Source organism: Spinacia oleracea, chromosome 4, assembly GCF_020520425.1.
Source record: "Spinacia oleracea cultivar Varoflay chromosome 4, BTI_SOV_V1, whole genome shotgun sequence".
Taxonomy (NCBI): domain Eukaryota; kingdom Viridiplantae; phylum Streptophyta; class Magnoliopsida; order Caryophyllales; family Amaranthaceae; genus Spinacia; species Spinacia oleracea.
In genome coordinates this window covers 160,666,544-160,680,241 of record NC_079490.1, presented here as the reverse complement: position 1 = coordinate 160,680,241, position 13,698 = coordinate 160,666,544, and the positions used below count along the sequence as shown (strand labels likewise).

Sequence of the window (13,698 nt, the reverse complement as noted above, 5' to 3'; positions counted from 1 at the left end):
GATCCGTCGATTCCAAATATCCATAGTTGGAGTATTTAATGCCATTAAATACTTGATCCTTTTACGTACTATTTGTGTGACCCTACGGGTTCAGTCAAGAGTAAGCTGTGGATTAATATCATTAATTCCACTTGAACTGAAGCGGCCTCTAGCTAGGCATTCAGCTCACTTGATCTCACTGAATTATTAACTTGTTAATTAATACTGAACCGCATTTATTAGACTTATCATTGAATGCATACTTGGACCAAGGGCATTATTTCCTTCAGTCTCCCACTTGTCCTTAGGGACAAGTGTGCATTTCCTAATTCCTTTGTCGCTCGATGCTTTGCTCTTGAACATAAGGTAAGAGTTGTCATCCTTATTATGTCCAGAGGTGTTCCTCGGTTTCAGAGTTCAACTGATCAAATAAACAGATAATCATAGCCTATGATTCATCCGAGCACGACCATGCATTTCACAGTTTCTAGCTCTCCGAGTGGCCTTTTACAACTTTTAAGCATCTCATCCCGATTTATGGGAGGACAATCCCAATCTTGCGATCTTGAGATTAGACTTCGTTTGATAGGTGATTACCTGAGCGTTGCCTTTATAGCCTCCTTTTACGGTGCGACGGTTGGTCAACGTCAAAGTAACCAGTTCTCAAACAAGTAATCTCAAATCACTCAGGTATTGAGGATTTAGTGTCTAATAATTTTAATGAAATTTACTTATGACAGATTTTCATCTCTTACAGTAAAGTTTCATAGGTCTTGTCCGATACTAGTCTTCCCAAAGTAAGTATCTATGCAAATGATTATGACATTGCCATGTCCACATAGTTCAAGAAACAGAACTACTAGCCATCTTGCATTCTAATCGTCTAACGTTTTCTATGCGTCCAATTTTCTAGAAAACTTCGACTAGGGACCACTTTCAACCTTTGACATTCAAGTTCACTTGATAGACATTTCTTAGTCACAGGACTGGTCCTGACAGTCTATCTTGAATATATCGTCAAATTGAAGGGACTCATCATTTAATACTAAACCAAGATTAAATGGAATATGAAAATACATTTCATATATGATAAATGTTCAACCCCAATGTTTTATAACCATGGGCCTCAAACCCATCTTCTAAAACAATTCATGGAATTCAAAGCTATGCTTGATTTCCAGTGCTACAACGTGAGTGTTGCTTCTCACTTGTTGCATAGGTTTAGTTATCATGCTTTGCCAATCTTAATATCCTTTTCATCGAATGTTCTTCGAGATATGATGATAAGATCTTTTCGAGTTTGTTTATTATGTGATCTAGTCTTTCTTACTTCGATGGTGGTTTTACTCATTTTGCAATGAAGAACCATCAAGTTAGCAGACGTTTTTCTTGCTTCAAGAGTGGTTCTACGCATTTTTCTATGAAGAACCATCAAGCCAGCAGATAGGTGATCTACCCAAGTTCAGTGAAGAACTTTAAACAACCCTGTTTTATTGCTTCTTAGGCAATAATTACTTTTACTTCAACTGTATAGGTTGCTAGTGATGCTTTGTTTGGATTTACCTATCCAGGCAGTTCATAGATATGTGGAAGATTCTCCAACTATATCTTAGAACATAGAAATTATTATTTTAATTTCCCACGCAACAACTCATGGTCTCCAACCCATGTTGCCATTTTCAAAACACGATGCTCTATAGCTCGTCCTTATCAATGGTTAACTCCAAAGGAATCTTGCTTGATCCTTTGCCAGTGTTTATGCGTGTAGCATCAATATTTAGCATATCTTTATTTCCTTGAATCAAGAACTATTTCTATGTACCTTTTTAAGTACCATAAGTTTTTCTTGATCTCAATCTAGTTGATCTTTACTTTGATCAATAGAGATTGGTATATGTTCGTCATGCCTAAAGTCATACGATACGTTTTTGGCGATCCTCATATTATATCATACATGATAAATTCTTTTGCAGAATAATTCCCAATTGAATTCTATTCCTGTAACTTTAGCTTATCTAGTTTCAGTAGATACTAAATTCAGCTAAATTCTTTGACATATAATATAGGTTAAGAATCTCATTTAGACTCTTTGATGTTTAACTTAGTAAATGCTTATACATAGTTCAAACATCCTTTACTTAGATTTATTCATATGGGTCGAATATCTCCAATGGAGTCTTTCGTGTTTGATTTAGTAAATTCCATTACTTAATCTAAAACAATATTATGAGATCTTTGTAACCAGATCTTAATACCCAGTATGTACTAAGTTTCGCCTTGGTCCATCATTGATAAATAATTTCAAACCTAACTTATTAGCATTTGAATGTTATTTCACAATAGAGAGATATGTGTGTGATACACATAGGACCAATTAAGTTTTATGTACTCCCACTAAACTTCTTATATATCTATAAGAATCATGTACATTTTATGAAACTAAAATACTTATTAGCTTCACTAAAATATAATTCTAATTCCCAATTGCTTGCTTAAATCTGTACTTAGATTTCATAAGCTAGCATTCCTTTTAAAGCATTTAATTGGATCCATAAATTCTATGACATACTATGTACATAGTTTCTTCCAACATTTGATTGAGGAATACGTTTTGTCATCCAATTGCCATATGTACCAATATGCAGTCATTGCTTGATTTATAGACTTGAGCATTACGATTATGCATGAGGTTTTAACACAATTCACACCATGAATTTGCTTGTAACCTTTAGCAACTAATCTCGCTTTTTGTGTGAACACAATTTCATGTTTGATGGTTTTTATCCTTAAAACAAACTTGCAACCAATAGGTGTGAAACTATTCTTGCAAATCAACAAAATTTCAATTTTGTCATCAAAACATTGGTTATGTTTTATGGCCTCTAACCATTTAAAACATTTGAGTCTATATATGGCCTCTAACCATTTTAGGGAATCTAGGTTTCGTCATAGCTTTCTTACAAGTCACTTCTTTTAGTTTGACTGCAAGTTGTAGGTTTCTTTACTATCTAATAGAAGAATTGCATAGTTTCAGTGACTTGAATTCTATGCCTACTTGGGTATAGAACATCAAACAATAGAATATCAATAGCCACTTGAAAGTCCTTTGAATATTCTGTTCTCCTTGAAGCACTTGTAAAGTCTTCTAAGAGATGTCTATTCTTTAAAGCCACTTCTAAAGTCCTTAAAGAATAAGTTCGGTTTTTCTGAAGCACTTCGAAAAGCCTCCGGAATGTCCGTTTATGTTTGTTGTTCGCCTCGAAGACTTTCGAGGTCTATTTTCTCCCACTTGTCATTTTGGAAACGAATCTCCAAAAGGACATTATTTCGAGCAAACAAACATTATGTTCTCAAAAATTCGTGGTAGAAACAATACCCTTGTGTCTCATCACAATGAAACATATATCTAGACTTGGGCCTTAGTTTGTTGAATAACAAACACTAAGCTCCCACTGAGTTTAGCAACTCTTTAGATATATATAATTGAAAAGATATCCTGAAATTACTTTTCAATAGCTTTGACGAATTTGGTTTAGTTTGGTGGTAGTTGAGCATTTTGTTTTAGAAATTATAGGAAAAGTCTTTATGATTCATCATTGATCGAATCAAGTACTAATTGACTTCGATTATTCCAACTACGATATGCCATATCTTATGGACCTAGATTGTGAAATTACAACACACAATCATTGATGATCATATTTGGTCTCAAGTAATCATCAACATGATCTAATCTAGATCTTTATGATTTCTTGCCAAGTGGATTTTATACTTCTGAATCTTTGAACTAGCCAAACAGATTCAACTTATATCACATTTGAGTCAATAAACCTATATTCACTCAAATCCATGTGAAATAATAAAGTCATAAAATCTTTCTTTAGCTTTGAACTCTATCGTCTAGGCGTTCTAACAACAGTTCATATCTTTTGTTACTTTCAACAAGTAAGACTAGCTTGTCTTAAGTTGATCTAGAAATCAACCAACTTTCAAAAAGTCCATTAAAATAGAGCTTTTGAATGTTAACTTGTTGATATGGTCTAAGCAATAATGCCAAAGATTAGTGGAACTCAAATCAAGGGGTTGATTTGAACCTAGTAAAGTTCTTTAAAGAGTTGTTTGTTTTAATCAAGCATATTGACTCATTCCGTAAATGACCATTTCATTCAAATAAACAAACAAACAAGCATTGTTTTTGTTCTTCTGAATGTGAGTCTTTCTGTGTTTGAAGCAGAAATTTAGGTATGCTGATTATGGAACAAAATAGCCATTTAGTTCCAGCCTTTGAAAGGACTTAAAACAAACTAGATGACCCTACAACTAATGTAGCATTGCCATGCTTCATTTCCCACTTGTAGGTCATTAGTGTATCCTAGCTTCCATTGTTTGAGTTATTACCGAAGTAATCACCTCAAGCGGTATATGATACCAAGGAAGTTTGATTGCTAGGTCACTTCTCTTTAAACATAAATTTATAGGTAGAAACGGAATCGTAAATTCCTTTCATTTGTTCCTTGTTTTCCTATTTCTTGTACCCTTTCTTATAGTCTTAAGAATTGAATTCTATAGTGTTGACTTTTATACTTTGTTAGACATGTCCAATGTCACCAACAAGGTTCTTTTCATTTTAATTTATGTTGAATATTTTGTTTCAACTAGATGATCTTACCAGAAGCTTCTAAAGTTCTCTAAGTATCGATCTATTCGAATGTCTAGGGACTAGACTCATTCGAGAAATAAATGGACAAAGATATTAGGTTGTTAACCATTGGTAAGGCTGAGCGTTTAAACTCAATGCTTTATGATCTCAAAACTACATTGTATTTTGAATTCACAAGCACCAATTGGTTTGCCATTCGATTTTGATATTCGAAAACAACCATAAAAGTCGATATAAGAAACGTACATTTTAAATTGCTCACTTTCTCTCTTTTCCGTGAATCGTTCTTGGATTCACTACCAATCGAGGAAATTTACTGTTACCTTTCTAAAAGGATTTATTACAGTGCAAGATATTTAATTATAAACAATAATTAAAACATACATTGAAGCATGCAAAGTCTAAACATTTATCATGAATAATAACTTGAAATTAAAGCAACCATGCAATTCAAACAAGTTATTAGCATTTTATTCGATTTTATTGTTCCGGCAGGTGTGAATAAAATGATTCCAAGACCCTAAAACCATTGAAAAATTAAGCACAGTTTGTCGACTCAATTCTAAAACATTTTAGGTAAGCAAAAGCCTTTTGCTAATAGTCTAGAAACTATTCTTGGTTGATAGGTACGTCTAAGAACTTATTAGGTAAACCTATCGATTTTTCCACGACATAAAAGGACTCCTTACTTATATCGTTGAGTTTCACCAAAACTAACATGTACTCACAATTATTTGTGTACCTTGCCCCTTTAGGACCAATAAGTAACACCTCGCTGAGCGAAAACTATTACTAGATTGATGTAAAGGATATCCAAGCAAGTGTATATTTTGGCATGGCACCTTATAACTCAATTTTTAAGTTTGGAACTTAAGGCTCTTACTATGTTGGTTAGATTTTAAGTGAACTAAAATCCTTAATCATGCAACATAATCAAGCCGCGATCTCATGCATAATTAAGACATATTTAAAGCAATAAATAACTTAAAGCATGCATAAGATAAATGTGATCTAGTATGGCCCGACTTCATCTTGAAGCTTTAACTTCAAAGTCCGTCTTGAAAATCTCCGTGGGAGGCACCATTTTCTTCAAATAGGATAAGCTATAATTAAAACTAATTACAACTATTTGATGGTACGCAGACCATATTTGAATTGAAAAACAACTTTGGTACTTTAGACCAATTACATTCAAATTAATGGTACGCAGACCATATTTTCTATCCTATTTGGGCCATACTAGTCACTTCATAACCTGCAAAATAGTACATATACAATATATACCATTCACCCATTCATTATCATGAATGGCCCACATAGCTGGTTAGTAAAACACATTATGCATCACGTAAACATTTGCAGCAATTAATCAAGGGCACCAATAATCTACCAATTATTCAGTCCTTATTAATTCTAATCAAGTTGTTTTAACCTTAAGGATTTGTAGACCTAATCAAGAGTTTATGACTAAAAGCGCTCCCACTTAAACCAATAAATTCATATGCTTTACTAATTTTAAACATAAAAATGTATTTCTAGTCTAACCGGAAACATACAAATTTAATTAAAATTTAAAGCTCATATAAATTTATAATTGAATCCAAAAAGTTTAATTTAATTTCAGTCGTATTTAAATTAATTCATGATTTTAATTTTAGTAAAATAATTAGAATAAATAAAATTTATTATAATTACAATATTCAAAATTAAAATCCAAGAAAATAATTTAAATTACTAATTTTAAAATTAATTAAAATTACGTAAACTGAAAATTTCAAATTAAAATTTCAAAACGATCTAATCGCAACGCAAACACCCTACGCAACAGACGCCCATGGGCCACACGCACACAGCCATCGCTGGATATGTGCGCGCAGCCCATGCGCTGCGTCGCATAGCTGCTGCTGCTATCCTTCGCAAGCCATCGCGCGAGCTGGTGCTCGCTGCGCGCGCGCCAGCGCTCGATGCACGCGAGCCATCGCTCGCTGCGTTCGCTCGCCAGCGCTCGCTTGATGCGAGCTAGCGCTCGCTGCGCGCGCTCGCCAGCGCTCGCTTGATGCGAGCCAGCGCTAGCTGCGCGCGCTCGCCAGCGCTTGCTTTGTGCGAGCCAGCGCTCGCTGCGCGAGGCATCGACGCTGGGCGCAGCACTCGTGGCACGCGAGCTTGCGCTCGCTGCGCGCGCTTGCGCGAGGCAGTGCGCGTTGTGGCGCAGCTCGCTTGCTGCCCACACGCGACTGCTGTGCCTTGCATTCGCCCTCGCCCATTCGTCCATTGCTCATAGCCCACGACACAAGGCAGGGCTGCTGCCTTGTGCTCTTGCACCATGGCCTTGCTCATTGCATTCGTGCCGCATGGGCGACGAGCTCCCTTGCTCGTCGTCACACGCCCGCACTATACAACACCCCTTAAGGGTAACACGTAGCGTCCATTGCTTTGTGCGTGCAAGTTATATGAACGAATCGCATAAAATTTAAAAAATTTATATTTAAAATTAATGACAAATTAATAAATAATATTAATTTCATAATTTTAGGGCGAAAAATCGAAAATTTATTATTCAATTGATTTCCGATTAACATGGATTCAAGTCTAGGTCATAAAAATTTAAAATTTTCTCATAAATTTACAATTTTTATGGTGGTTTTTAATCATAGGTATCTAATTAAATTATAATTAATTATGAAAATCAAATTAATTCTAAATTATTCTAATTTTCAACAAATTAATCATAATTACAAATTAGATTGCATAATTAACAAGGCTAGGCATTCAAACTTGTTAAACATATACAGTAGGTCAATCAAAAATTCAAGATTTATCAACAAGAATCGCAAATATTTAATTTAACATCTTAAATTTACGAAATTTTGCATTCGAAAAACTAAAACCTTCGAAAAGTCATAGTTAGGCTTCGAATTTGAGAATTCTGGGTTCGGCAGAAAAACACTCTTTTTGTCAAAATTTTAGAATGCCTTTTACATGCGGAATTAACACAAAAATCACTCGATTTGGATGAGTAACGAAGAAACTACCGAAAAACTGCGTACGTATAATTAAATAAACGCAATTTGCAATTAATTAACAATTACGAAAATTAATCACCCCTTTTAATTCATGCAAATTTGTAATATTTAACCATGTTCATGCAATTTAGATTATGAAAATAATAAGAGGCTCGTGATATCACTGTTAGGTTATGATACATATGACAATTCATAAATCATGCGGAAAAACCATTTAGCCAGGAATACATATTATTTACACATAATCATATAGCATAGTTTAGATGCATACTCTTTGTTGCGTGCCTTCCCTAGCTGCGCCCGAACCGAACAAGAACAAGTCTTTAGGACTCCAAGTGTCGTCCCTCCGTAGATAGTCCACAGCACGTCCGGATCCGCCTTAAGATTGACCAACTAGAATCGCCCTTAAGGTACTAATAATTTCGGCACTTTTAGGCAAGGTATGTGACTGAATTTTTCTCTCAAAAACTCACTTTGAATACTTGAATAATCTTGTTATAAATTGTGAACCCAGGCCACATATTTATAGGGGTATGGAAAGAGAATTGGAATCCTATTAGGATACGAATTAATTAAATTAGAATCATAATAAAACTCTTATTTAATTAATTTATCAAATAAAATTAGGAATTTAATCATTAAACGAATCCTGTACGTTTTAGGTTTCGTATGTGAACACAAACACCCACGCACGCACAGCAGCCCACGAGGGGCGCCATGCGCGCGCGCGCACAGCCCGAGCATCGCAGCCCACGACTGCCGCAGCCTTGGGCGCGCGCTGGGCCTGCCTTGCGGTGGGCCTGGCGCAGCCTTGGGCTGGCGTGTTGTGGTGCGCGTTTCCCTTGCTGGACGTGGGCCTGGCTTCGTGCTGGGCCTTCGTCTAGCAAGCTCGTCCGATGCTAATTCGTACGACGCGCTTCCGATTAATTTTCCGATTCCGGAATTCATTTCCGATACGAACAATATTTAACATTTCCGATTCCGAAATTAATTTCCGTTTCGAAATATTTAATATTTCCGTTTCCGGAATTATTTTCCGATTCCGATAATATTTCCGATTCAGACAATATATTGTAAGAATTCGCAGTTTTAACGACAACCTATTAACGACGAAATGAATTTTTTGTCGTTAATAATCTATTTGCACTATGTTACTACGACAAGCCCCATTGTTCGAAGTAATTGGTTAAAACTAAGAATAACAAATTTAATGAGTCTGTCGTTAATATGAACAAGTAAATAATTAAAAAAAAAAAGGAAAAAACAAGTCGTCGTTAATATACTCCAGCACAGCGCGATTTATTTAGGTGAAGCGGCAAATAAATTTTTCACTTAATTCTCAGAGTCAATAACGCGCAATTTTCTGAAAATCTTTGAAACCCTTCCTTTCCTCAATTTTCTTCAATCATCTCCTTCCTAAAACCTAACCCTAAACTCACGATTCATATTCAATTGGAAAAAAAAAAATTTGAAGAACAAAAAGCCAGACAGAAGAGGATGTTCTTATCAGAAGCTTTATTGTTCCATGTAATTACAGTATAGAAGCCTCATTTTCTCGTAAGTTGCACATCAGCAGTATGCATCGAAGATTAGAAGGTTAAGCATGATCCGATTCTGTGATGACTATTGTGTTGTGCCAGCTGAGTGTAAAGTGTTAGGGTTCAGTCGTCAGCTAGCACATTTAATGTCTGACATTCTGGTTTTGCTTAGTGTCTGCTTTGATTTGTTGTTGTTTTTCTGGTTGTACAAATTAGATTTTGACCAAAGTTGACTTTGGTTAACTTTGATGGTTTTGTTAGTTTTTTATTTTCAATTTTGTGGGTTTTAGTTATTTGGTTGTATAGTATGACTTGACTTTGACCAATGAACAATGCAGGAGAAAATGGTTCTTCCCAATGGGTCTGCACAACAATCTTCTATGGTAAGATCTAAACGCGAGTACGTACCACCTCTTATGCTGGCAAGGGGTCGTGGTAAGAGGTTAGCTGATTTGTATTCTTCCAAAACAAATGCTGAAACCAATGCCTCCATTGGAAAGGAGAGTAACCTCCCTAGTCATCCTGCTAACAATTTTTTACCATCAAAGAAACGCCATCTTGCTCATTCTCAAGCTCGCACTGATTCTGTCATATTAAACAAAAATGATATATCTTTTGTTGATCCCTTAATGGTTTCCAGTCGTCGTTGTTATGGTCCTAATGCAGAAAGTCATTATTTAGATGAATATATACAATTCGAAAGAGACTTTGTAGAATATGCTTCTGATGAGAACGAGGCTGAGAACGAGGTTGAGAACGAGGCTGAGAATGAGGTTGCCAATGATAATGAACATGGTGATGAGTTTGATACGAGAATTCATGAGGATGTCAATGATAATGATCATGGTGATGAACCTCGTGAGAACATTCATGACAATGTCAATGATAATGAAATGGAGATATCTCCGACCAACACTATTCAAGAGGATGCAAATGGTAATAATTTAACATCCGATTTATGCCTTTGAATTATTCTTTTTTTTATGTTAATCATTTTATGTTTTTAAATTGTTTGGTTGAAGGTGGTGGTCAATCTACTACAAAGAAGAAAGCTGATAATGAAAAAAGGAGGGGAAGAAACAAGTGTAAAAAGATTGCTAAACTGAAACCTAATGAGAAGCTGCAAATTCAATTCTTTAACAATCGGGCAGTAGGGGATAATCACAATGTGTTTGCCAAACATCTTGGTATTATAGTACGAAATACTAACATGTGTCCGGTCAAAGTGCACAAATGGGCAGATATTGGAGACAAAGAAAAAGAACACATGTGGGCAGCAGTCACGGTAACATGATTTTTATGGATTTGGTTATGTTATTGGGGTTTCCATTTTTAGTCTGACATTTCACTCTTTGATTTGTTTTTCTTTTACTTGATTCCAGGATTCCTTTACTAATGAAAATATGGAGGCCTACAAGGAGCATGTTTTGGACCATATGAAGGAGTTGTGGAGAAAATGGAGGTCAGACTTGTTAAGGTATAAAATCATTCATAAGAAACTCACCTTAAAAGCTGCATACAACGCTTCTCCACCTGATGGGCTTAATAAGAGTGAGTGGCAGTGGCTTATTAAGGAGATTTTTTCAAAGCGAGAATTTAAGGTAAAATCACTTAACTATAATCCCTTTTCCTTTATAATGTGTTCCGAAATTTAATTTTTTCGAATTTCAGGAAAGAAGTGCCAGGAACTCTAATAATCGGGCTCAGTATCTTAAAGAGTTAATGCCTCGAACTGGGAGCAAGCCTTTTAGGCAAGTCATTTGGGATGATTTGGTGAGAAAGAATGATTATTAATACCTAATTTCATAGGTTCAGGAAGTTTGGAATTAAATTCACATGACAACTGATTATTTTCTTTGTTATGTAAGGGAGGAAATAATGGGAAGAAGCCGAGTTTGGTTGATGTATTCTACTCCACTCGAAAGAAAGGAACTCAGCTTCCAAATGCGGAGACAACGCAAAAATATGTATGTCTGTTGAATGCTTTATTTTTGTTGGCCCGTTTTTTTTAGTTAATGTTAATGATCTTGTTTTTGCTATGTTATAGGAAGAACTTCGGGAAACAATGGCAAAGGATCCATCACTTTCTCAAGTCGAGGTAAATACTCTTCATCTGTCATTTCTCATCCATTCAGTTTTGAGTTTGAGAATTTTATAAGATCATCCTGCAAAAAATACTGAAATGATAAGTAGTTAGTATAGTGTTATCTTCAAGTGATATGATTATTTGCCACTGTATAGTATTTGTTTGTTAGGAATCATCAATATTTAATTCAATTGTCACTACAAGATATTGTTCTATGTGTTGGTGTATATTCTGGTAACTTATTGAAGACCTCAAATAACTACATGAATATTGATTATGTAATACTGGTAACTATTCATAGAGTTTAGTCTTTCATGTTTGGTTCTGCTCTCACCTAGCTCCGTCAGAGTGGTTTTTTGTTTATAAGGATATTCTACACAGTTGATCGTTTGTCCCTCGCCCTTGCCCTTTAACTCTATACCGAGGCAAAGTAATTCAGGTTGTTTGTGTTCTTTTAGCTCATTCAAGGTCAGCTCATTCAAGGTCAGCTCTAAATTGGAATTCCAATTTCTTTGTTTATTGTATGGCAAAGTAATTGAGAGTTTGTATTGGTGGGACAGTTCAGATGAGTGATTTGCATCTTATCTTTCTGCTGGGAATTAGAGGGGAAAACATTATAATATTATTCCATGTATTGCAAATGATACACCTTTTTGTACATGAGACTTGTTGACTGGACATAATTATTTAAGGATTCCTGAAATCATTATCATCCTGAAATTCTCCATTGTTAATATTGATGTTTTCGTTGATTTATCTACATGTAGTAGTAACTTTTGATCTACATAGGAAGCACTACCTCTTGTTTCAGTTGTATGTGAAATTGTGAACTGTAATTTTAATAATAGTTGCATGCTGGGTTCTAGATGAAAACTAATGTAGGTTGAAATTTATTCTGTCTCTATGTGGCCATTATGTTCATAGCCGCCCGTGAACTTTTAGTAGCTAAGAATTCCATATTTTAGTTTCTGTAGTTGCGGGTTAATAACATAACACAGATTTTCAGAGAGAAAAAGGACTTGCTATTACATTACAAAGAAGTTAATTATTGCCATGATTGATCTACATGTTTCTGATTTTGGCTGGTTTTGCTAGGATCATAATAGAGAAATGATTGTTGACGTATTTCTTGGTGTCTTGTGTTGTGGTTGATATTCAATATAATGATACTCCTCAAGATTTTTTTTAGCATAACAAACAGGACGTTTAGTTTTGCTTCGTCTCCTAAAGACTATCTGTCTGTGTCAAAAACTTGACCATATCCCAGTCTCTTTTTCATGTCCTGGATATTCATACATTTTTTGGTTTTGGTCTAACTCAACTCTGGTGGATGTGGAACATATGAAAATGAACTGGTCTGATTAAACGACGACTTTAGGTTTTAATAGTGATGTTTATTGTTTAACCGTTGCCTAGCTCTTCATCACCCAAGTTTTGTTTGTGTGATCATTCATGGACTTGTTTGTCTTGCATTTTTGTGTTCATTAGATTGTGAGTTGTTTCTTTGTCTTCGTCACCCTCGCTTTCTTCTTTCAGTCTGTCCCGCTTTGTTGAACCAACGATTCTCACTGCTTAGTTGGGGTGCAATTCTGAATGGCATTACCAACTCTTACTAGGCCTACTACTCTCCTCTAATTCTCTTTTGGTGTTTGTGTATGGTACGTTTAGGCAGTTTTAGCGAGTGACTAGTCTGAGTTTTTCTGTACTAAATAATTTCAGGGTCTTTGCTTACCTTATCTGGGCAGGGTATTTCCTTGAATGGTGCATCCTTTAGTACTACCTTTTCAATTGTGATCAGGCCTTATTATCTACTTCTTGTCTCGAAATACCAATAATAGATCTTCATGTGCAAATGTATTCTTCATGTACTAATGTAATTTCTTTGTGTTCTGCTAGGTAGTACAACAAGTTTTTAAATCAAAATCTCGAGATCGGGTTGTAGGTTTTGGAGGAGGAATAAAGCTTAAAGATGTAAGGGGACCACAACCCAGTAGAGTAGAGCTTCAAACTAAATTGAATGCTGCCAACAAACATAATGAAGTTCTTGCAAATCGCGTGGAGGAAGTACAAGCCGAGAACAATGAAATGAAGGAACGTGTTAGCTTGGTTGAGTCTAGAATGAAAATGTTTCAAGATGCATTGGTGTCGCAACTTAATGTTACTATTCCAACTTCACAAGCAGGATCAGAAATGCAAGAATAGGTCGAAGCTGCTACACATCAGTTTTAGATATTTGGTGCAAATTTTCTTACTTTTTTTAAGAACAAGGAATCATTGAGATTTAATTCTTAGTATGGACCAAGTTATATATTTGACGTTATTAGTTTGTTTTGACTCACATTGAATTTGTTTATTATAAATCTTTTGTAATTGATTACGTTAATTAATATAAATTTAGTGTAATATTCTATA

General features: G+C 35.3%; 1 protein-coding gene across 1 annotated transcript; it reads left to right on the top strand.

Moving 5' to 3' along the window:
- Positions 1-9,532: 9,532 nt before the first annotated feature.
- On the top strand, positions 9,533-13,698 carry LOC110779135 (uncharacterized). Its single transcript, XM_056842523.1, has 7 exons — positions 9,533-10,136; positions 10,223-10,485; positions 10,583-10,801; positions 10,872-10,973; positions 11,069-11,167; positions 11,248-11,298; positions 13,183-13,698. The coding sequence occupies exons 1-7, from the start codon at positions 9,533-9,535 to the stop codon at positions 13,486-13,488; spliced, it is 1,644 nt and encodes a 547-aa protein (XP_056698501.1). The 3' UTR covers positions 13,489-13,698.

What these genes read in the sequence shown, in the direction of transcription:
- LOC110779135 (XM_056842523.1), top strand. Translation starts at nt 9,533, where the DNA reads ATGCAGGAGAAAATGGTTCTTCCCAATGGGTCTGCACAACAATCTTCT. An exon ending in ACATGTGGGCAGCAGTCACG is followed by an intron (nt 10,486 to 10,582) that starts GTAACATGATTT and finishes ACTTGATTCCAG; the next exon opens with GATTCCTTTACTAATGAAAA. An exon ending in CATCACTTTCTCAAGTCGAG is followed by an intron (nt 11,299 to 13,182) that starts GTAAATACTCTT and finishes GTGTTCTGCTAG; the next exon opens with GTAGTACAACAAGTTTTTAA.